This window comes from Calypte anna, chromosome 8 (assembly GCF_003957555.1).
Source record: "Calypte anna isolate BGI_N300 chromosome 8, bCalAnn1_v1.p, whole genome shotgun sequence".
NCBI lineage: Eukaryota > Metazoa > Chordata > Aves > Apodiformes > Trochilidae > Calypte > Calypte anna.
In genome coordinates, this window is record NC_044254.1 from 21,058,562 (window position 1) to 21,078,496 (window position 19,935).

Here is a 19,935-nt window from a genome sequence, read left to right on the forward strand (position 1 = left end):
CTGCCTGGGAAGCCCAGGGCAGCCCAAGCTGGGGCCTCTGTCAGAAAACCAGCATTGCCCTGTGATTCCATCCACAGCCTGGGGAGCCTTGAGGCCCTGATGGAAACAGACAGCATTCCCCCAAGGGCAGCAGCCTCCCAGCCTGCTCCTGGAGAGTATTTGCTACTGGGGTTTGCAGACATTTTCTCTGCAAAAGCTGGAAACCTGAGAAAAAAGCAGGCAGATCAAAGTTGTTTGCTCTCTCCCTGCAGGCAGGTCTGCTCAGCTTTCCTGCAGCAAAAAAGGGGGGTTAGTTTCCCCCCCCAGGGGATGTGCTGTAAAACACAGTGACTGTATCATAGAATTATAGATTGGTTTGGGCTGGAAGGGACCTTGATTATCATCCAGTTCCAACCCGCTGCCATGGGCAGGGACAACTGTCACTAGACCAGATTGCTCAAAGCCCCATTCAGCCTGGCCTTGAATACACCCAGGCAGGGGGCAGGCACAGCTTCTCTGGGCAGCCTGTGCCAGTGTCTCACCATCCTCATTGTAATGAATTTCCTCCTAATGTCTAAATCTTCCCTCTATTTGAGTTTGAAAGCATTATTTCTCATCCTGTCACTACACACTCTTGTAAAAGGCCCCTCCCCAGCTCTCTGCAACCCCTCCTGGAACCCAATGCTGGAAGGCCACTGTAAGAGCTCCCCAAAGCCTTCTCTTCTCAAGGCTGAAAAACCCCAACTGTCTCAGACTGACAGCATAGGAGAGGTGCTCCAGTCCTCTGGTCATCATTGTGGACCTCCTTTGGACTGTCTCCAACAGCTCCATGTCCTTCTTGAATTGAGGACCCCAGCAGATTCAGGAGCAGATCTCTGTGCTGCCCAGAGGGAAGCAGAGCTGGAGTGCAAATTGGGGAAACTGAGGCACAGAACAAGGGATTTGCACAGTCACCCTGTGTACAGTATGGAGCAGGGAAAGGGCAGCAGGATCTGCTTTTGAGAGGCTCTTGCAACGTTGCTGCTCCCAGCTCAGGGAAGTCCGTGTGGCCTCCTTCCTCTGCCGCTTCCACGCCTACGAGGAGGGAGAGATGCCTCACATCCTTCCATGACCTGTTTCGGGTGACATGGAGACATGTCCTGCTCATGGCCATTAGAGAGCAGCACTGCTATGGCTCACTGCCTGGACACCCCCGCACACTGGGGACAGCACAGCCAGGCCCACCCACACCACCAGAGCCCCCAGAAGCCCAGGACTGGGTGCCCAGGTGCTGAGGGGCAAGGATGGAAATCTCCAGTGGGACAGTCCTGTAGGTCTCTCTGGACTGGCCTCTCTGGACAGCTGCAGGGAACTGGCCTTTCAGGGCTGTTTGAAGGCAACTGGGACACAAGGCAGGTCTAGAGGCTGGGCAGAGTGGACACCTGCCCAGGGGGACAGTCCAGCCAGGGAGCTCACCTACACCTTCCACTGTCCCCTACCTCCCCCGTGCCCCATCTGGCATGAGTTGTGATCCCTCTCCCTGGCCACTGGTGAAGAGTGAGGGACCCTGGAAGCTTCCCTGCCTGCATCCAGGTTTAGAGTGAGTGGCCAGGACCCACAAGGACACACATGAAATCCCTCCTTGGACGTGGCCTTTCCACGGCATGTGTCAGGTCCTGTCATAAGGGAGTCGTATGACACAAGCTGGTCAGTCCGGTGAGAGAAGGTGTCCAGTGAGTGGGTGTGGGGAGACATTTATGGGGAGGGGGCTCCAGGTGTCCAGAAAAGGAGCTGAGGAGGGGGCTCTGCATGTCCATGGGGTCTCAGTGTGTCTATAGGGGAACCCTGTGTTTAGGGAGGCTGCCTATCTTGCAGAGGTCTCTGTGTCTAGAGGGGGGCATGTAACCACTGGGGGGGGGCTGTATGTGACGGGAGGGGTTGGTGTGTGTCTGTGCGTGAGGAGCTGTGTGTGCCTGGGGAGGTTCTGTGTGTGTATCAGGAGGAGGCCTCTGTGTGTCTGAGTGGTAGTGGCTGTGTGGGTTTCGGGAGGCGCTGCGTTGTCCGGGAGGATCTGTGTGTGTCGGGGGCAAGAGCTAGACTCTCACCCCCTCCCCGGTCACAGACTGCTCAGTGCCTATATCCACAAAACCCCACCGCCCACTCACCCCGCGGCGGCCCCTTTAAGGGCAAGCGCGGGGCCGCCAGGGGCGGGGCTTGCCGGGTGACGTCACGGCACCCATTGATAAAGGCGGCGGGATTCCCGCGGCGGCAGCGGCGGTGGGGCCACGTGCGCCGGGTCCGGCTGTGGCGGCGGAGCAGCAGCTCCGGCCCCTCCCGGAGCTTCCGTCTTTCCCCTCCGCCATGGAGACCACCACCCTCTTCCCTCCTTTCCCCGCCGCCTGCCTCCCCGCACAGCCCGCCCCGGCCCCAGCGCCCCCGCCCCGCGCTGCCGAGACCACCCGCATCATCACCGACCCCATCTCCGGCCGCTCCTACTGCAAGGGGCGCCTTCTGGGAAAGGTACCGGGAAACGGCGGGGGGTGGTGGGGCGGCATCGGCCGGGGCGCGCCGGGTTGAGCACGGCCGGGAGGTGGGAGCCACCGCCCGGTGCTGGGGAGGGGCGGGGGCTGCGCGCCTGCTCGATCCCCCAACCCGGGGTGGCCCGGGACTGGATGCGGCCCCTCGGCTGCCGCACGTCACCCCCTCCCTCCCCGCCTCTCCTTGTGGGCCCGCAGCAGCTCTGGAAGCTGTGAATCACCCCGACTGGCTGCGTGCCTCGCCCGGCTATCGGAGTCGCATCGGTTTCGGAGCGCCCCGCAGGGTAGTGCGTGGGCCGGCGGGTGCCCCGGTTCCCAGGGGTGCCGGGCCGCGCCGCTCCGCCGCACGCAGCTTTTTCTCCCGCTGCCAGTGGTGTGTGTGGGAGGTAGGTGCCGGTTCCCAGCCCGGCCCGGGCGAGCTTGGCGGCTGAGTGTGCAGATTGGAAGCTGACATCACGGCAGGAAAAACCTGTCTCTGTGGGGCTGCCTTTCGGTGGCCTCCGGTGCCTGGGCTGCCCTGCGCAGGACTTTCCAGGTTGCCGTGTCATGTGGAAAGATGCGGGGTCCGGCCCTGGTGGAGGAAAACGCTCTGGAGGTTTTACAGGAACTGGGTGAAGAAAATCCCTGGTAGAGAGCATCTTAGTTCAGATCTTAGTGGGCGATGCAGCGGGAGGCAGCGTGTGACGCTTTCCTAGATGTGCTGCAAGGGAATGGAGGAGGAGGCAGTGGCTCACAGTCAGGGGTGAAGAGCTGCCTCGAGCCCATCCATAACCACCTCATTCCTTGCAGGGTGGGTTTGCACGATGCTATGAAATGACAGACCTCTCCAGCAACAAAACCTATGCCGTGAAGGTCATTCCTCACAGCCGGGTGGCTAAACCCCACCAGCGGGAAAAGGTGGGTGCTGTGGGGCTGGTGGGGTGCTGGGCTGGCAGGGTGCAGTATGGGGGTCCTGTGCTCACCCAGGACCACTGCTCCCTTTCAGATCACCAATGAGATTGAGCTGCACCGGGACTTGCACCACAAGCACATTGTCAAGTTTTCCCACTATTTTGAAGACACAGAGAACATCTACATCTTCCTGGAGCACTGCAGTAGGAAGGTGAGCACTGGTGTGGTTTCCCTGCCAAAGGATTTTCTAAACAGAGCCATGTCTGGTTGAAGCAGCCCTTATCTGAGGTGCTCTGCTAGCACACTCCTTCTCCTGGGTTGCCTTGCTGCCTGCTGTGTCACACGCTCTGAGCTCAGCATCCATAAACCATGTGGTTTCACACAGTACTGAGGACTGGATGCCAGCTATACTTGGTTTGCCTGCTGTTGTTGGCATCCTGTAGCTCCTGATGGGACCACCATAAATCTAGTAGTTCCCCTGTCTGTGCTGAGCAGCCTTGGCCTGGAGTCTGCTGAGGTCATGGCTGTGGAAGGAGGATTGTTTGTGGATGTGCAACTTCTGGAAGAACTGGCTTTGACCCTGCATGCCCCATGCCCAGTCAGCAGGGCTGCCTGTTCTCCCTGCCTTTGATCACCAAGCTGCTTTCTCTCCTTCTGTAGTCCCTGGCCCACATCTGGAAGGCCCGCCATACTCTGCTGGAGCCTGAAGTGCGCTATTACCTCAAACAGATCATCTCAGGCTTGAAATACCTTCACCTCAAGGGCATTTTGCACAGGGACCTGAAGCTTGGTGAGTGCTGTGGGCAGGGCAGGGCACTGCATGGAGCCTGAACTGCCCCCCAGGGACCTGTGGTGACACATTGTCCTTGACTTGCAGGCAATTTCTTTATCAATGAAAACATGGAGCTGAAAGTGGGGGACTTTGGGCTAGCTGCCTGCCAGGATGTCTCTGACCAGAAAAAAAAGTAAGTTTGAGGCTTCCCTATTCCAAAGCCCTCTGAGGTTTCACTCTTCTCCCTCCTGTGGTTTCGCAGGAGGTGAAGGGGTAAGTGGTCCCTCCTGGCCTGGGGAGGCCTTATGGCCCCTTCCTGGGGTGGAGGAGTAATTCCTGCCCCAGCTGCAGGCAAGGCTAGGGGGCTGGGGTCTTTGTGGCTCCTTCAGGAGCTGCCCGGCAGCAGTCGGAGAGAACAATGTGCTGACTATCGCTATTGTGCCTGCCCGGCTGCCTTGCTGGCTGTACAGGCTGGGACACAAAGGCTCTGTTCCTCCCCAGCTCTAGGACAAGCTCTTCCCAATGGTTCCCCAGGAGCAGCTGCTTCTTACCCCTGGGAGCTGCATAGGAGGGAGTCTGTATGGGGCTCCTTGTAGATGAAGGATTGGGGGGGGCTTTGGGTCATAAAGAGTAAAATGGAGGGGGGAGGGCTGAGTGCAAACTAAATCACAGGGCTTGGAGTGGGGGGAGGTTGTCTGTGAGGGGGATGCAGAGCATGCATTGACATAATGCTCTGCCCCACAGGACAATATGTGGGACCCCCAACTACCTGGCCCCAGAAGTGCTGCTGAGGCAGGGCCACGGGCCAGAGTCAGATGTGTGGTCACTGGGCTGTGTCATGTAAGTCTGTGCTGCTGGGTTGGGGGGGGAAGGTGGGCAGCCCTGCCTGTGGAGGTTGGGGCAGAGCTGGGCTGTGGAGCACCCCCCCATGGAGAAGTCCTCTTGTGTTTTACCCTCCTGGCTTTGCAGCCATTGCCCAAAGGCAGGGGGAGGGGAGTGAGTGGCCGCATCCGCCCCCAGCTCTGCTTTGGAGCAAGTGCTGCCAGCCTTCCCGGGATGCTGCTGGGGCACTGCAGAAGCAGGAGCTGCAAAGGGCAGGGATTCGAGTCATGCTCAGCTCCAGTTCAAAGCAGGCTTGACTGCCGCCCCCAGCCTGATAACAGAAAATCTCAGTCGCTGGTGGCAGCTGCCACTCTGTTTGCATGGGGAGCAATCACAGCTCCAGCACATCCAGCCCCTATCCTAGCTGCAAGCTTCCTGCTCTGCTTTCCACCCTGGCTTTGTGGGGAGTGGGAGCCATAGCAGCAGAGTGGCCTTCTCCTGCCAGCCCTCTCCCCTTCCCAGGACTCCTTGCCTGTTGCTCTGAACAGTTGCTAGGAGGAAGTGTGGCCGGATGTGAGTGTGGCTGTCCGGGCTGGAAGTGGTGCTCCTGGCCAGGTGTGGCCGGCCAAATGCCAATAACTTCCTTGCTTTAAGTGCTGCTGAGTCACAATCCTGGTGGGGATGTGACCGTGGCATCTGTGTCCCCTCCCAGGTACACCCTATTGTGTGGGAACCCTCCCTTCGAGACCTCCGACCTCAAGGAGACCTACAGGTGTATCAAGCAGGTGGACTACACCCTCCCTGCCTTCCTCTCCCTGCCTGCCAAGCACCTCATTGCTGGCATCCTCAGACGCAACCCCCAGGACCGCCTGACCTTAGAGGAGATTTTGGACCATGAGTTCTTCAAGGTGAGGGGGTAGGGGTTCTGGCCTTGACTCTTCTTCAGGCAGGATGAGGCCTTTTGGGATGGGTAGAATGCTGTCCTTGGAGCCCAAGTCTCAGTCCTGCAAAGGAAGCAGCCACTGTCCTGCCCAAATGCCAGCCAAGGGAACTGAGGAATCTGGTGTGCTCCTGCTGCCTTATCCTTTTAGCACAGGATATTTCCTGTACTGATGCCTGTCATGGGGCCAAGGCCTGACAGAAATGCAAGCTGGCTGTCAGGAAGGCTGTGAATGACTGTGGTCAGCCCAGGGCAGCTGCTCTTCCTGGAGCACGTGGACTGTGGAAACCAAACCTCTGCCCTGACTTCTCTGTAGGGTTACACGCCTGAGAAGCTCCCTCCCAGCAGCTGTGTGATGGCTCCAGAGTTGAGCCCCCCCAACCCAGCAAAGAGTCTGTTCGCTAAAGTAACCAAGACACTCTTTGGGAAGAAGAAACCCAAGGGTGAGTCTGCACTTGCCCAGGAGCCTCTGGGTGGCCCTTCCCTCTAGGGATGGGTCCCATCTCCAAGAGAGGCCTCCTGATGGGTCTCCATGGAGCCCCTGCCTGGGGCCAGCACAGGCTGGGCTTGCCCCTGCCCTTCCTGCACTGGTGGCCTGTCATGGGTGTGTGCCTAGAGAGCGGATGCTGTGCCACAACCCATGGGGACAGTTCCTCCTATTGTTGCCCAGTATTGCAATGAGAACTGGGAAGTGAAAGTGGGAGGCAGCTGTCTGTCACCATCCTCATCACTGTGGGCATGGGAGCCAGATGGGGGAGAGCTGGGCTACCGGGAGGGGTGGCTTTGCTGCCCACATCCAGTGTGCTCATCACTTGTTTTCTCCTCAGCCAAGAAGGGCTCTTCAGAGGATAACAAGGATGACATCTCTAAGCTGGTCACTGGACTGATGAAGACCTCAATCTGCCGGCAGATGAGCTATAAAACTGTGGAAGGGAATGAGGTGAGAACATCCCTGAGCCCATGCACCCACCTCTGGGGGAGCAGGCAGGATGGTGATAAAGCCAAGTTTCCCTGCAGGCCACTCCCGTATCATGCCGCAGTGCCAGCTCTAGTCCTGTGGAGACAGTGGTGGAAGAGACATCTCGCAAATCTGCATCCCCCTCCATCCGGGGGACAATGGCCAGCAGCTGTGAGGGTGAGCAATACCTGCCCAGGCCACCCCAGCCTGCCCCGAGCTTCCTGTCCTGCCCTGGCTGATAGCGGGGCTGCCTGACTCAGCCTGTCATCTTCTTTCTGCAGCCTTTGAAGACTGCATCACCGCCTCTGCCATCATCGAGTCGGCTGTCCGGCTCCTGAGGACCTGTCTCTCCTCCATGCCCCCAGGTAAACTGGTTGGACTGCTCTGGTTGGGACAGGAGGCTGTGGGTCCCCTTCCCCATGGGATAAATGCACAGCTGCTATTTAGAGTACCTTAAATGCTGCCAGAACATGCTGGGGTGGGGGAAAGGTGTCTGCTTCTCTCTGGGGAGGTGAGGTGGGCAGGCCTGGCTGCCTTCTCTGCTCACCCCCTCTCTTCTCTACCAGCGGAGCAAAACCCAGCTTCCCTGGCCCGCCATGAACACTTTGTCTGGGTGAGCAAGTGGGTGGATTACTCCAACAAGTATGGCTTTGGCTACCAGCTCTCCAACCGCAGTATTGGGGTCCTCTTCAACAACGGCACGCACATGACGCTTTCCCCCAACCACAGGTAAGTGGTGGAACAGGGACTGGTGTCTCTGGGGAACCCCCTCAAGTGGGAAGGGACAGTTGGAGGCTGTGCTAGGGATGGGTTTGGTGCTGGTGAGCCCTGAAGATCATGGTCTTCTCTCTCCCAGGACAGTGCATTACAACCCAACCAACAGCAAGCACCTTGTGTTTTCTGTGTCTGCCATTCCTGAGCAGCTGCAGGGACAGATGAGTGTCTTGCACTACTTTGCATCCTACATGGAGCAGCATCTCATGAAGGTGAGTGCTGGGGCCCTGCACTGGGCTGGGATCATGGATGGGTTGAATGTTGAGTCATGGCTTGTTCACACTGCTTGGGGCTGCGGGACTTCTGACTCACAGGCTGTGGTCAGATGGACAGCTGGAGAGTTGTGTTCTGGGAGTGGAGACCCCCCTGGGGTGTGTGTCCAGGTGTGGCTGTGCGTATGCTGGTGGCAGTGCTCCTATGTATGGGACCAGGACCAATGGCTTATACAGACCCTTCTCTCCAAGGGAGGTGACTTGCCCAGCATAGATGACCTTGGGCAGCCAGCCCTGCTTCTTCTGCAGTGGGTGAAGACTGACCAAGCCTTGCTTATGCTCTTCAGCAATGGCACCCTCCAGGTATGTGTGAGGCACAGTGGAGATGTCCAGACTCTTGTGGGGAGGAGACCAGGTTGGGAACTCCTGGCCTGTGTTGGATCTTGTCTGCCACAGCCCAAATGCATGGTCCAGCTGTGAAAACAGCTGTGGGCACAGGATGTTGTTCCATTACCCAGAGTCGTTGGTTGCATTTTGTCTAGCTCATGAGGGACATGATGCTTTGATTGGCTGCTTTTGTCTGCCCTGGTGCTGGTGTGTTCCGCTGTGGGGCATGGAGCAAGGATGCTCCTGGGCAGGCTGGGGAGGAGGAATGGGTTGAGGCAGGAAGTGGCTCCATCCCAGCTCCTGATGTACTGTGGGAAGTGTGGGTTAAACCAAGCCTGACCTGTCTCCTAGGTAAACTTCTATAACGACCACACCAAGGTGATCATTAGCAAGCCTGACCACTCCTGCCTTGTCACCTACATCAACCGGGAGCGCAATTCCTACACCTACAAGCTGTGCAGTATCCAGGAGCTGGGCTGCTCTCCTGAGCTCCACCACCGCCTCAGATACATCCTCAAACTCCTCCAAGAACGAGCTGAGGCCTAGCATGGGATCTTGGGGGACCATCTCCGGATGTAGAGGTCTCCCCCTGCCCTCCCACAGGATGGGAGGTATGTTGTGGTGCTGGCTGCCCACCTGGGCACCCTGTATCCTGGTGCTCAGCTGGACTCTGGACTAAGACATGGATGTGGTTACAGCACCAGGTCTGGATATTGCTGCTGCTCCCTGGCTGTGGGCAATCGCTGTCGTCCTGCTGGCAGCTTCTGCTCTGGCTGTGCTGGTCTTGGTGGGGTGGACTGGGGTGGCACAGGGAGGTGTAGTGGGTGAGTGCCCTGCAGTCAGGTTTGGGACTGGCTCTGCCTTGTTTGTTGGCCTGCTTGGCAGGTACCTGCAGTGGGGCCTCAGGCTGCTCTGCCTGAGGTGATGAACGAGTTGCACAGACCTTCTCCATTGCCTGCAGAGGACCAACACAGCATTGAGCTCCAGGCTTGGCTGCTGTGGGCTAGGAAAAACCCCTTCCCGGGGGTTGACAAGAGTGAAGGGCACTGCCTACCCTGCCAGGGGCTATGTGGGTTGGTGTGTGCCACTCCACAACTGCTACACTAAGGAGGGGGCTGTGCTGGACCCAGCTGGGCCCTGTCTGCTCCCAATTGTGAATTTTGTCTGGTACAACTTGAGGTTTGATAAAGGGTGGGGGGGAGGAGGGATCTGAGGGCTTGCCTGGAGAAGTCCTTGTTTTGCTGGGATCCAGGAAAGTTTCTTATTTCAAGGCAGTCTCTGCCATGTGGGACTATTTATGTATCTTATTTATATGGAATTATTTATTTTCCTGTTGGTCTGTCCATGTGCAGCTCCCCTGTCCCTGACTTGCCTCAATAAAAATTTATTTGTGTAAGGGCAAACTGTGTCTATCTTGCTTGGAGGTGGTGTTACAAAAGGGTATCAGCTTCCCTATCATCCTTGATCCAAGGCTGCTTTTGCCTGCCATGCAAAAGCCCTCTTGATGCTGGCTGTTGCTTGGGGAGAAGGTCAAGGAGGCAGGATGAAAGTGAAGAGCACATGTGCTACCTCCACTGCCCTTCCTGGCACTGGTAGGAAGGGCAGAGTTAGCTATTGCTGATGCCTGTGGAGCCCTGGAGCCACCTTACCTTCTCTTTGCTGTTTTGAAACTCATTCCCAAGCCACTCTGCACTTGGACCAAACCCAGCTGCTCATGCTTCTGCTGAGCTGGGGAAGGTGGGGGCTGTAGCCCAGGGGCTGGGTCCTCGCACTATGGCAACTGGTGTGATGGGATATGAGTTGGGAATGAAGCCAGGAAAGAGGAGGGACTTAATCTGCTCTTGTGAATTTGCTTTGAAGCTGGTAAATCACCTGCTTCCCCAGTGCTGGTGTAATCAATCTGCCTGGGAACAGCTTGCACTGTGGGAAGCAGGCTGGGCTGCTCCCTGGAGCATGGCCTTGGGCTTGTTGCCTCCTCCAGAGTATTGCAGCCTTTTGGATGGTGTTTGCTTCACCTTAGGGCTTTTTTGCAAACGGCAGTATGTGTATGAACTGAGGCTGGGGGCTGTAGTAAGCATTGGAGCACTGAGGTTCATCCCTGCCTTGCTCCTTGCAAAAGACTCCTAGTCTTGTACCATTGCCAAAGACTCCTAGTATGAGCCACAGCTGGAGGAAACCTCTTTATTGCAGCAACTCTCCCTCTACAAGGCTTGGGGGAGGGAGAGGCAGGTGCTACTCAAAGTAGACCCCGTGCACTGTGGCCACAGCAAAGAGGGAGGTGTTGGAGAAGGTGGCAGAGGCAAAACTGTCACTCTCGGGGTCCCACAATGCCCGACTGGCCACTAGCAGGCTCTGTTGGGCCTGCTGGCCCAGCAGCACCTGGCAAACCAACTTGTAGCGGGGTGGCACTACCTCCTTTGCCCGGCTCCTCAGCAGCTCGGCAAGGCTCTGGGCCAGCAGGGCACTGCCCTGGGGGCTGTAGACTGAGGTTCCCAGGGTCCCAGCCAGGACCCCCTCCAGCACCTGCTGCACTCGCTCAGCATTGAACTTGTACCCTTCATCTGGGCCCATCTGGTAAGTGTTTTCAAGGCGGGTCTTGAGGGTGGGCTGGAAGAGGGGGAGCCCAGAGAAGCTGACCCGGCTGTGGAGCATCCAGGGACCGATGGAGGAGCGCCTGCCCCCCGGGGCTGCCCCAAGCGAGCTGCGGCGGCTGGCCAGGGGTGCTGGGTGGGTGCTGAGGATGGAGCTGCGGCGGGAGAGCAGAGGAGGTGGTTTGCCTTCCTCAGTGACCCGTGCCAGGGCTAGGGGCTGGGAGCCATGGCGGGTGGCCCGGAGTTGAGAGACATCAGTGTTGTCTGTACCCATCACTGTGGCTGGCAGGGCCACCTCTGGGGAAGGTTTCTCAGCCATATAGGTGGCCTGGAAAGGAGATAGGGCTCTTGAGTGTTAGGAGGAGGCAGGTTGTCTATAATCCTCTCCACCCCACCATCTCTGTGTTTTACTTCTCCCTGCTCTCTGCAAATCCCAAGCCTCCTGGCACATGGATTCCTGCAGAGCTGGTTTCAGGAGGGCTTGACCAGCAGCCAGCAGCCTTGACCATCTGGGCCTGATCCAGGGCCACCATCTATGGTCCATCCAGCCCCCTGTTGTCCCATCCCTGGTCTTGCCCGCCATCATGGGTAAGTGGCCCCGTTGCCTCCAGCCTCCCCATCCCTCCTGCCTGCATCTGGTCCCATGCTTACCCCTAGCTCCACTCCTGGCCTGCTGCTCCTGGACCTTGGTCGAAGTGAACAAAGCCAAACCCTTCGTGCTCCTGAAGCGTGAAATGTTGCTACGTGACACTGCAGTTCTCCATGGCTGCTCTGGGGCATGGCTTCTGTAACTCCTTGTTTCCTGGTCCCTGGACAGCTCTGTCGCCTTTCCCTCCTGCCCTGTTTGCATTTCCAGCTGTGCCAGCACAGGACCATGTTCACTCTGGGCATGTACTCTCCAACCTCAGCTACTCCCTGTCAGCCCTGAAAAATGCTTGCTGGTGTCAAATGTGCAAAGGAAGAGCAGGAGGTGGAAAACAGCCATTGTGATCACTGCTTTGCACCCCAGCTTGGGGCTGCACTGGGGCTAAGATCTTCCATAGCTCAATTTTACTCAAAGGTTTGCATCCTTTGGGTACTTATCACCCCTGCAGCAAAGAAGAGTGTGGGTGTGTGGGCACCCCTGTGGGCACCCACCAAACATAGCCCTGCCCCGTGCCAGGGACCCTATTGTCTCAATGTCCTGGCCTGGTGGCAGCTTTGCTGGGGGCTCCCAACCCGGAACAGGGTTTCTCTCTGCCGGCGGAGGCCAGCGCAGCTGGTACGCCACAGCCGCCCTCTCAATGTGCCTTTGTCTGGCCCGGCTGCCGAGCTATTTGAGGAAAGTGGAGACGGCTTTTGTGTTTCTATCTCCCGTCAGAGGTATTTATAGCCTGCCGCTGACTAGCGCTGCCAAGCGCGCTGGCAGCTGGACCCCGCTCCCTCGGGGTGCTACCTTCGGCTGCGGGCCCTGCTCCTCCCTATCCCTCCCACCGCTGCTGGCAAGAGAATGGGGGTCCCTCTGTGGGCAGCCTCTCCACATCCCCATCTGTGGTCTGTCTGCAGACAGCCAAGCTTGGGAGAAAGGGGTTGGGGCATCCCCTGGCACAGCACTTGGTTTGTGCTGGGCGAGGCTGGTTATGCTTTTTTTTTCTGCCAGAGATCGTTCATGTCCTAGGCAGACACGAGAGCTGCAGGGCTTTGTCCTGATGCATCGGCAGGAGAGACGACTTTGCCATTTCAGGGTGCAGATCTCCTTGCTAGGCCTGACTCTGCTCCACTGCCAGGACCGTGCCCAGCAGCTTCCCATGAGGGCTCTGCACGTGGGAGCCGGGGTGATCTTTGTGCATTTAACCAGTGCACGTGTTGCCTTTTCCAAACTCCCAGCCCCCCCGCCTCCCCTTCAACCCCATCTGCCCTATCCACGGCCTCCTCTGCAGCAAAGTCACCGGCTGAGGAGGGGTGACAGGACCCCGTTCCGGGAATGCCACTAGCATTAAGATGCAGTCCTGCCTCCCTGCCCATCCCGGATTGAGCCGCCCCGGCAGCAAGGGTGGGCTCCACCGCCCCCTCTCTCCCTCCTCCCGCCCCCCGCCCTCTCCCTTCGGGCAGCCCGGCGCTGCCTGCCAGGGTTCCCTAGCAATGGGCCATGTCGTGCAGCGGGACGGCCTCCTCCCCTCCGCTTCCCCAGGACGGCCAGCCTCCTGCCTGCGTGCTGCCTGCCTCCTGCCTGTCTCCCGCCTGCCTCCTGCTTGCGACGTCTTCCTCCACCGCCCGCCCCAGGCAGCCCATGGCCGGACTCTGCTCGGCACAGCTGCAGGGCGAAGCGGCCGCCTTCACCGCCGCCCTCCGCACCCTGGTCAACAACCCCCAGTTCAGGTGAGGGGCGGGGGATCGACATTATCCCTCCAGCCATGTCGTCCCCCTCGGCGCCTGCTCCGTGCTGCTTTTCCGCGACCCTAAGCGGTGCCAGGATGGAGGCTGGGGCTATGCGGGGAGCCCCGGACAGCTGGTGGGGCAGACATGGTGTGTGCACACGCCGGGGTACCCCACGCTGCTTTTGCAGTGCTCCCTCTACGTCCACAGAGCAGCAAGAGCCCCAGAGCTGTCCAGGTGCATCACTCTGGGATGGCCACCACCTCTCTGGAGGAGGGAAGGTCCTTCAGGTGTGTCCAGACCTCCTCTGTCCTGGGCATGGTGCCAGAGTCCCAGGCTAAATCCTTCACTGGGGCTCCTGCTCTTGTCAGGAATGGGGTATTGCCCCAGGGGCAGCCACCCGTGCTTGACTCCTTTCCCACCTTGTTCCACTGGTGGTTTCCTTCAGTATCTCCAACTACCCCACACCCTGGAGGACAGGCAGCAGCTCTGCTGCCCCCCCCCTCACAGAACCTGGTGTCCCTGCCATCTCCTCCTGGGGAGTGGAGATGGAGAGCAACCTCTGCCTCAGCAGCCCCCCACCTACATGGTCCTGCCTGTCAGCTGGCTGGTTTTGTGGTCCTGCTGTTGTGTGATTTCCTGCTGAGGCCTAATACAAATGCCAGTGCTATCTGAGGAAATCCCCATCCCTGCTGAAGTTATGGCCACCCAGAAGAGAAATTCCAGCAAAAACTCCCCAGCCACACTGCGAGGCACTGGGGAAGCCTTCAGTCTGCATCCTGCAACCTGAAGTTTGCACTCTACAGCTGTCAGCCTTTGTCTTGAATCCTTCATTCTGCATCCTGCAACCTGTGCTTGTATCCTGAACCCTTCATTCTGCATCTCACATTCTGCAACTTGCATCCCATAACTGCAGCCTCCATCACACATTTCACAGCGGGCATCCTGCAGCCTGCACCCTGCTTCTCCCACTTAGCCTGTGACCTCCAGTAGCCCCAGAGCAGTTTATCTTCTTCCCCCTTGCAGTACCAGTCACAGAGGACCTGTTGGACTCTGCTCATGCCACCCAGCACATCCCAGCCTTATCTATCCCAATACACATGTGGGATGACCTGGGTGTCCCATCTGCTGTGCACATCCTCTGTGGACCACTGCAAGGGTTGGGTGGTGGATTTGTGGCCAGCTAGAGTTTTAATGGCATGTCTTTGCTTACTGCCCTGCTGGGATGAGGGAAGACAGGAGGAGGAAACAAGGGGATGGGTGGGCCATGGCATGGTACACAGGACTTGGAGACTCCCTGCCCTTTGCCACACCCTTTGCCCTGATCCTACCTCCCTTTCCCAGGGTGACACGGCTGGGGAACTATGTGGCAGCTGAGGGGCACCAGGGCAGCAGGACCCTGTGCCCCAGTGTGCATCCTGGGCTGCCCTGCTTTGCAGGCCTGGGGAGGGCCAGTGCCAGCTCTGCTGGTGGTGATGCCAGAGGCTTCACATCGCTGAGCCTGTGAGTCAGTGCCCATGAGTCAAAGAGGCCGATCGCTGTGCCATGCTTTCCTCTGCTTTGGTGTGCTAAAAGAGAAAGCCACTTTCTTCAGCTGTCTCAGGCCTTTCTCTTCCCTGCTCTGTGTCAGCACCCAAAGCACTCTCTGCTTTCCAGAGGATTTACCTCGCTCACCCTGCCTGCAGTGTTCAGATGTCTGCAAGGATCCACCAGTGAGGAGTCTGCTGAGCCTGGGAAAAGCCCCTGGGTTAAAATGAAAGAGATCTGCCCTGATGGGATAAGCACCCACTCAGTCTCCCTGCCTGTGTTTCCAGCCCCAGGGAATCCCATGCCCTGGCTTCCCAGACATTCTATTCCCTTTTCCTTGCAGTGATGTGACGTTCGTGGTGGGCCGGGAGCAGCAGAAGGTGTTTGCACATCGGTGTGTCCTGGCGTGCCGCTGCCAGGCTTTCCAGGGGATGCTTAGCCAGGGGCTGGTGGGCAGTGAAGATCCCTCAAATGGCATCCCATCCCAGGGCCCCTTTGTCCTGGGCAATGTACAACCTGAAGGTCTTCCTGGCTGTCATCGAGTTCCTCTACACCAACAGCGTCACCCTCAACATCCACATTGTGAGTGGGGGATGGGACTGGTGGGAGCCGTGGAAGGGACAAGAAGGAATGCAGGTGAGGGGGTGCTTTGCTGCTCCCATGGTGCCAAAGGTGGAGGAGATAATGTGCATGTTTTCTGAGTGTCTGACAGTGCAATGAGTTGTGGGGGGGTCTCAGCCCAGCACAGTGGCATATCCAGAGCACCACGTCTGCCCTCTGCCCCAGCCTTGGCAAAACTGTCTGTACACCCAGAATGGGGACACCAGAGCAGGATACCTTGTGCTCACATGTGGCAGCCCCTTTCCCTCTTCATGCCCCGCCTGAAATCTCCCACAGAGGCAGGACACATGCCCTAGGCCCCTGGGCTGCCATGCCCTTTGGTGCTGATGCTCATAAGGTCTTCTCTTCCCTGCAGGCCCTAGAGGTGCTGACCTCATCAGTGGAGTATGGTCTGCAGGATCTGTGCAAGGTACGGCCCAGCTTACACAAGGGGTGGTGGTCTCTGCATGTCCACGTGCTGAGGAGCACCCCAAGATTGTGCCTGCATGGCTGGTGGTTGGAGGTGGCTCTGAGGATGGCACTGGGGTGCATCAGGTGAATCATCCAAGTCCATCGCCAAGCCCCTACATCTTTCTCCCAGAGGGTCTGTCCAGTGGGATCCCCCTTGAGGAGGCCCACAGGGGCCAGGAAATCCCAGGGAAGGATGTGGGGCCTCACATCCCCTTCAGGGCAAGGAGCAGAAGGAAAGCCCCTATTGCCATCACCCATGATACCCTCTGGAAATCCAGCAGGATGATGCTGTAGGGAAAATCCTGGAGAGCACTCAGCACCCCAGCTGCAGTGCTGCCAAGGAGGTGCTGCTTCAGGCAGTAAGGCAAAATGGAGGGGTGGGAGTCAGATGAGGAGAGGGCAGGGAGCTGAGGCAGCTCAGCACTGGGGCGGGCAGCCAGGCCACGTCATTTGGAATGATTCCTGAATTACAACCGGACTGATCTCGTGACCTGACATCTTGCACCCGGACTTCCCCTCCCTTCCCACCACGCTGGGAAAGGACCTCGCTGAGGAGCTGAGGAACCGTGGGCTGCTGCGTGCTGGAGCAGCAGGACATGACCCATCACCCCGTGGGGACAAGCTTAACCTCAACCCCAGAAATGGCATGGGGCTGTCAAACAGCTGGTTGGGCAAGGAAGGAACATATAGGGGTTGTTGTAAAAAAGGAGAATCCAGCACCCCAGCCCCCACCATCCAGCAGATTCATCCTTGAAGGGGATCAACCCGCAGCAGGGAGAGCCATTGAGGAAGTGGGGGGGAGGGGAAGGAGCTGACTGAGGACCGACAGGGAAGCCCGTGGCTGTGTCACCATCTGCAGGGTGACCTCATCTCCCTCCCGACAGTGACTCAGGGCCCTTCTGCTCCAGCTGACATCTTCCCGTGCATGTCACATCCCCTTGGGTTCCCAGGGGCTCTGACCCCTTTGTGTGGGAGGCAGCTGAGATGGACAGGTCCTGCTCCCTGACAGAAATGCCCATCTGGCTGGTATCCCACCTTCATCACCCACATTTGGGCTGCAGATGGAGCTTCCAGGCCCCCAGCAGCTACAGGCAGACAGCATCTGGCAGGCAGGGTTGTCCAGAACTGGGGTCACCTAGTACACTGCAGGCAGCACCAGGACCATCCCCCCATGGCAGGACATGGCTAGTGACTGTGGACAGGATAAGTGACTGACCTGGGGCTATGAGGTTGGCTGGGGTTTGGGCACATCAGGTTTGGTCCCTTGGTCCCAGTGCCAGGCCTGGCTGCCCACAGCCTATCGCTGCCTTATGAAACCCTACAGGGCTGGAGGTGCCTTCCACCCTCAAATCCCGTGTCCCATTCCTCATATTCTGGGGAATATCAACAGATGCTGAGAGTCATGGGAGGGGTGGCAAGGATGGGCCCCCACTCTCTCTTCTCCCTTTGCCTTATAGCTCTGCACTAGTTCATCAAGGACACACTAAGTGTAGAGCAGGTCTGCGAGGCTCTGCAGGTGAGTATGACCCAAAGGAGGACACACAGGGTTGAAAACAATCCATCTGATTTTTGGGTCAGAAGCTAGTCTGGCCCCTCCAGCTCTGGGTTAAACAGTGGGGCGGGATTCCTACCCATCCCTAGCCCAGCAGCTGCCCTGCAAGCCCTTGAGCACATTGTATGAGGGCTGCAAGCACTACTGGGGCCACCTCAGCCTATAGGGAAATGCCTTAGTTCCACTCTGCCCTGGGCAAGGCTGTTCAGAGCTCCCCAGTGCCAGGACCCTGGCATCATCTGCATGAAACTGGGAAGCACTGAGTTTCTGGGAGCTCTTCTGGTTTTGAAGCATGTTCTGGGGTTGTGTGTCCAGTAGCCCTGCCACCCTGTTAGTGGGATCAAGGTTGCTCCCCAGAGAAGGAGAATTTATTCCTTCTCTTGTGGGCCAAAGCAATGCTCTTGGGGAGACATGTAGGCCCCAGTGCACAGAAGCTCCCACAGATGTGGTGTCAGACCACCGCAGAGTAAACCGAGCTAAGACCGTCCCGAAGGAAACAAACAGAAAAAACACCAAACCCCAGAACAAAACAAACCTAAAGAAAACATCTTGCTTCCCTCCCTGCTTGCGTCAATGCTTGTCCCCTGCTGTGGTGGAGGGGGAGACAAAGCTGCCCTGCCTGTGCTGGTCCTGAGTTACTCCACACTCAGGGGCTGCCACCACTGGGGGTACAGCTTTGTGTCCTCCTGGTGCCCAAATGGGCATACCAGCCCTGGGACAAGTATCTCTGGATAGGACAAGAACACTAAATCCCTTCCACACCCACACCTGCCCTGTGGCACCCATGCATGGGGATGGACCTGGGTCCCTGAGGTTTCCTGTCTCTGTAGGGCTTTGGCAGGGTGTCCCTCCTGCCCTGGCCCCCCTCATAAGTATCCTTGATGTCCCACAGGCTGCAGTGACCTATGGTCTGGCAGACCTCCAGCAGCACTGCCTGGCCTTCATCGAGGGCTGCACTGCCGGTATGGCTGGGGGCAATGGGGAAGCTTGGCATGGGTAACCTAGGCATGGGAAACACCAAGAGCATGTCACATGGGGCCCTTAAGAAATGGGGTCACTGCAAGCTGGGCAGGGTGGGAAAGGAGAAGATGCTGGGTGCCAGGTAGAGGCTGGCTGCAGGGTGCTGGCCTGCCAGGGACAGGGGTTCCAGTGGAGCAATGGTGGGTGCCAGGCAGGGATGGCACCAGGATGGCTCCAATGGCCCGTGGAGTGGAGGATGGGCTGGTTTGGGGGGTCCAGTACCAGTGCCCCGGTGCTGTGGTGTGCTGGCAGGAGGTGATGCGGACGCAGGCTTTCCACGAGCTCTCTGATGTGGTGCTGGCAAGGGTGCTGCGCAGTGACCGCCTGGCCATGGATGAGCTGGACCTGGTGCAGGCTGTGCGGGAGTGGGCACACGTCAGCTCGGTGAAGTACAATGCAGACATGGTGGGGGGTGATGTGATCCTGGCTGCCCTGTCCTCCTCAGGCAGGGCTACCCTAGACCCACAACCAATAATTCAGGGAAACCAGATGTCCTGTCCCTGTGCCCCGGGCTCTGTATTGGGCACAGAGGCTGAGGCTGTGTTTACCCCGAACACCCCCAGTGCCCAGCGCATTACCAGCCTCATCGCTCACATCCCACAGGCCGTCCTGGAGCGCCCAGTGTCCGAGGTGGCCGCCCTGCCCGTGCGGGAGCTGCGCCTGCCTTTGTTGGCACCCAACGAGCTGGCGACGCTGGAGAACCACAACCGGCGGGATCTCCTCATCCCTGTGAGCTGGGGGTGCTACAGGGGGCGGGGGGTGGAGCTACACTGTGGCTGTACTGATGCTCCCATCTCTCTCCCCAAAGGCAGAGAGCATCGCAGCAGCCTGGCGGTCCCACGCACTGAGGAGGGGCAGCGGGGTCCCCTCACGCCTCTGCCGGCCCCGGCGTGAACGAGGCCCCGCGACCACCACCGCCACCTGGACCCGCACGCCAAGTAGGATGGGCACGGAGATCCGCCTCCCCAGCCTGGTCAGGGGACTCGGGCAGTGGCAGCGCCCTCCTCTCTGGGTCTCCGCAGCGGGGTTGGGTCCTGCCCTGTGCTGGGGGCCCTTCCCTAGGGCCGTGCTGCCCTCCCCCGGCAGCGGGCCGCGCTGCAGTCGCCAGCAGCGCTGGCACCGTCCTGGGCAGGAGCACAACCCCGGCTTCATGGCACCGGTGGGGAAGGGGAGCTTTGGATTTGGAGGGGAGGAGCGGGGAGGTGGAGACCCCGGCATCTCTTCAGCCATGCAGCACCGCTTGTGCACCCCTTTGAAGCTCACCCCAAGCCCGGCCAGGAGCCCCAGCCCCTCCTAGCCCCGGGGTGGAGGGAGGGGTGACAGTCTGCCAGTCGTCGTCTCCCCTCCCCGCCCCATGCTCCCGTGTGCCTCCCACACACCCACCTGTCCATAGCTTGCAAACACCCCCTCACCCCCCCACTCTATTGCATGTGTGCACACAGCCGTCTCAAGCATCCCTCCCCCATTCCTCCAGCTGTGCTCCCCTCCCAGGAGAAAGGGCCGGACACGGCAGGTAATTTATATATATATATATTTACTCTTTAAAAATAAACCTTCGGTCCCCACTA

The 19,935-nt window shown here is 58.7% G+C and overlaps 3 protein-coding genes across 3 annotated transcripts; 2 read left to right on the forward strand and 1 right to left on the reverse strand.

Annotated features, from left to right (window-relative positions):
- Positions 1-2,239: 2,239 nt before the first annotated feature.
- On the forward strand, positions 2,240-9,449 carry PLK3 (polo like kinase 3). Its single transcript, XM_030455198.1, has 15 exons — positions 2,240-2,478; positions 3,285-3,392; positions 3,481-3,597; positions 4,047-4,176; positions 4,264-4,351; positions 4,903-4,998; positions 5,693-5,888; positions 6,237-6,363; positions 6,748-6,860; positions 6,938-7,055; positions 7,160-7,243; positions 7,445-7,607; positions 7,735-7,864; positions 8,117-8,227; positions 8,603-9,449. The coding sequence occupies exons 1-15, from the start codon at positions 2,320-2,322 to the stop codon at positions 8,795-8,797; spliced, it is 1,935 nt and encodes a 644-aa protein (XP_030311058.1). The 5' UTR covers positions 2,240-2,319; the 3' UTR covers positions 8,798-9,449.
- Positions 9,450-10,483: 1,034 nt separating this feature from the next.
- TCTEX1D4 (Tctex1 domain containing 4) lies at positions 10,484-11,516 on the reverse strand. Its single transcript, XM_008490919.2, has 2 exons — positions 11,494-11,516; positions 10,484-11,170 (listed from the first exon to the last, which is right to left on the reverse strand). The coding sequence occupies exon 2, from the start codon at positions 11,159-11,161 to the stop codon at positions 10,484-10,486; it is 678 nt and encodes a 225-aa protein (XP_008489141.2). The 5' UTR covers positions 11,162-11,170; positions 11,494-11,516.
- A 1,422-nt stretch (positions 11,517-12,938) lies between these two features.
- On the forward strand, positions 12,939-19,382 carry BTBD19 (BTB domain containing 19). Its single transcript, XM_030455622.1, is given in 10 exon segments — positions 12,939-13,200; positions 15,068-15,245; positions 15,247-15,306; positions 15,701-15,754; positions 17,264-17,311; positions 18,240-18,314; positions 18,620-18,751; positions 18,971-19,096; positions 19,176-19,257; positions 19,260-19,382. Coding segments are annotated over 10 exon segments (1,035 nt in total). The 5' UTR covers positions 12,939-12,970; the 3' UTR covers positions 19,310-19,382.
- The last annotated feature ends 553 nt before the right edge of the window (positions 19,383-19,935 follow it).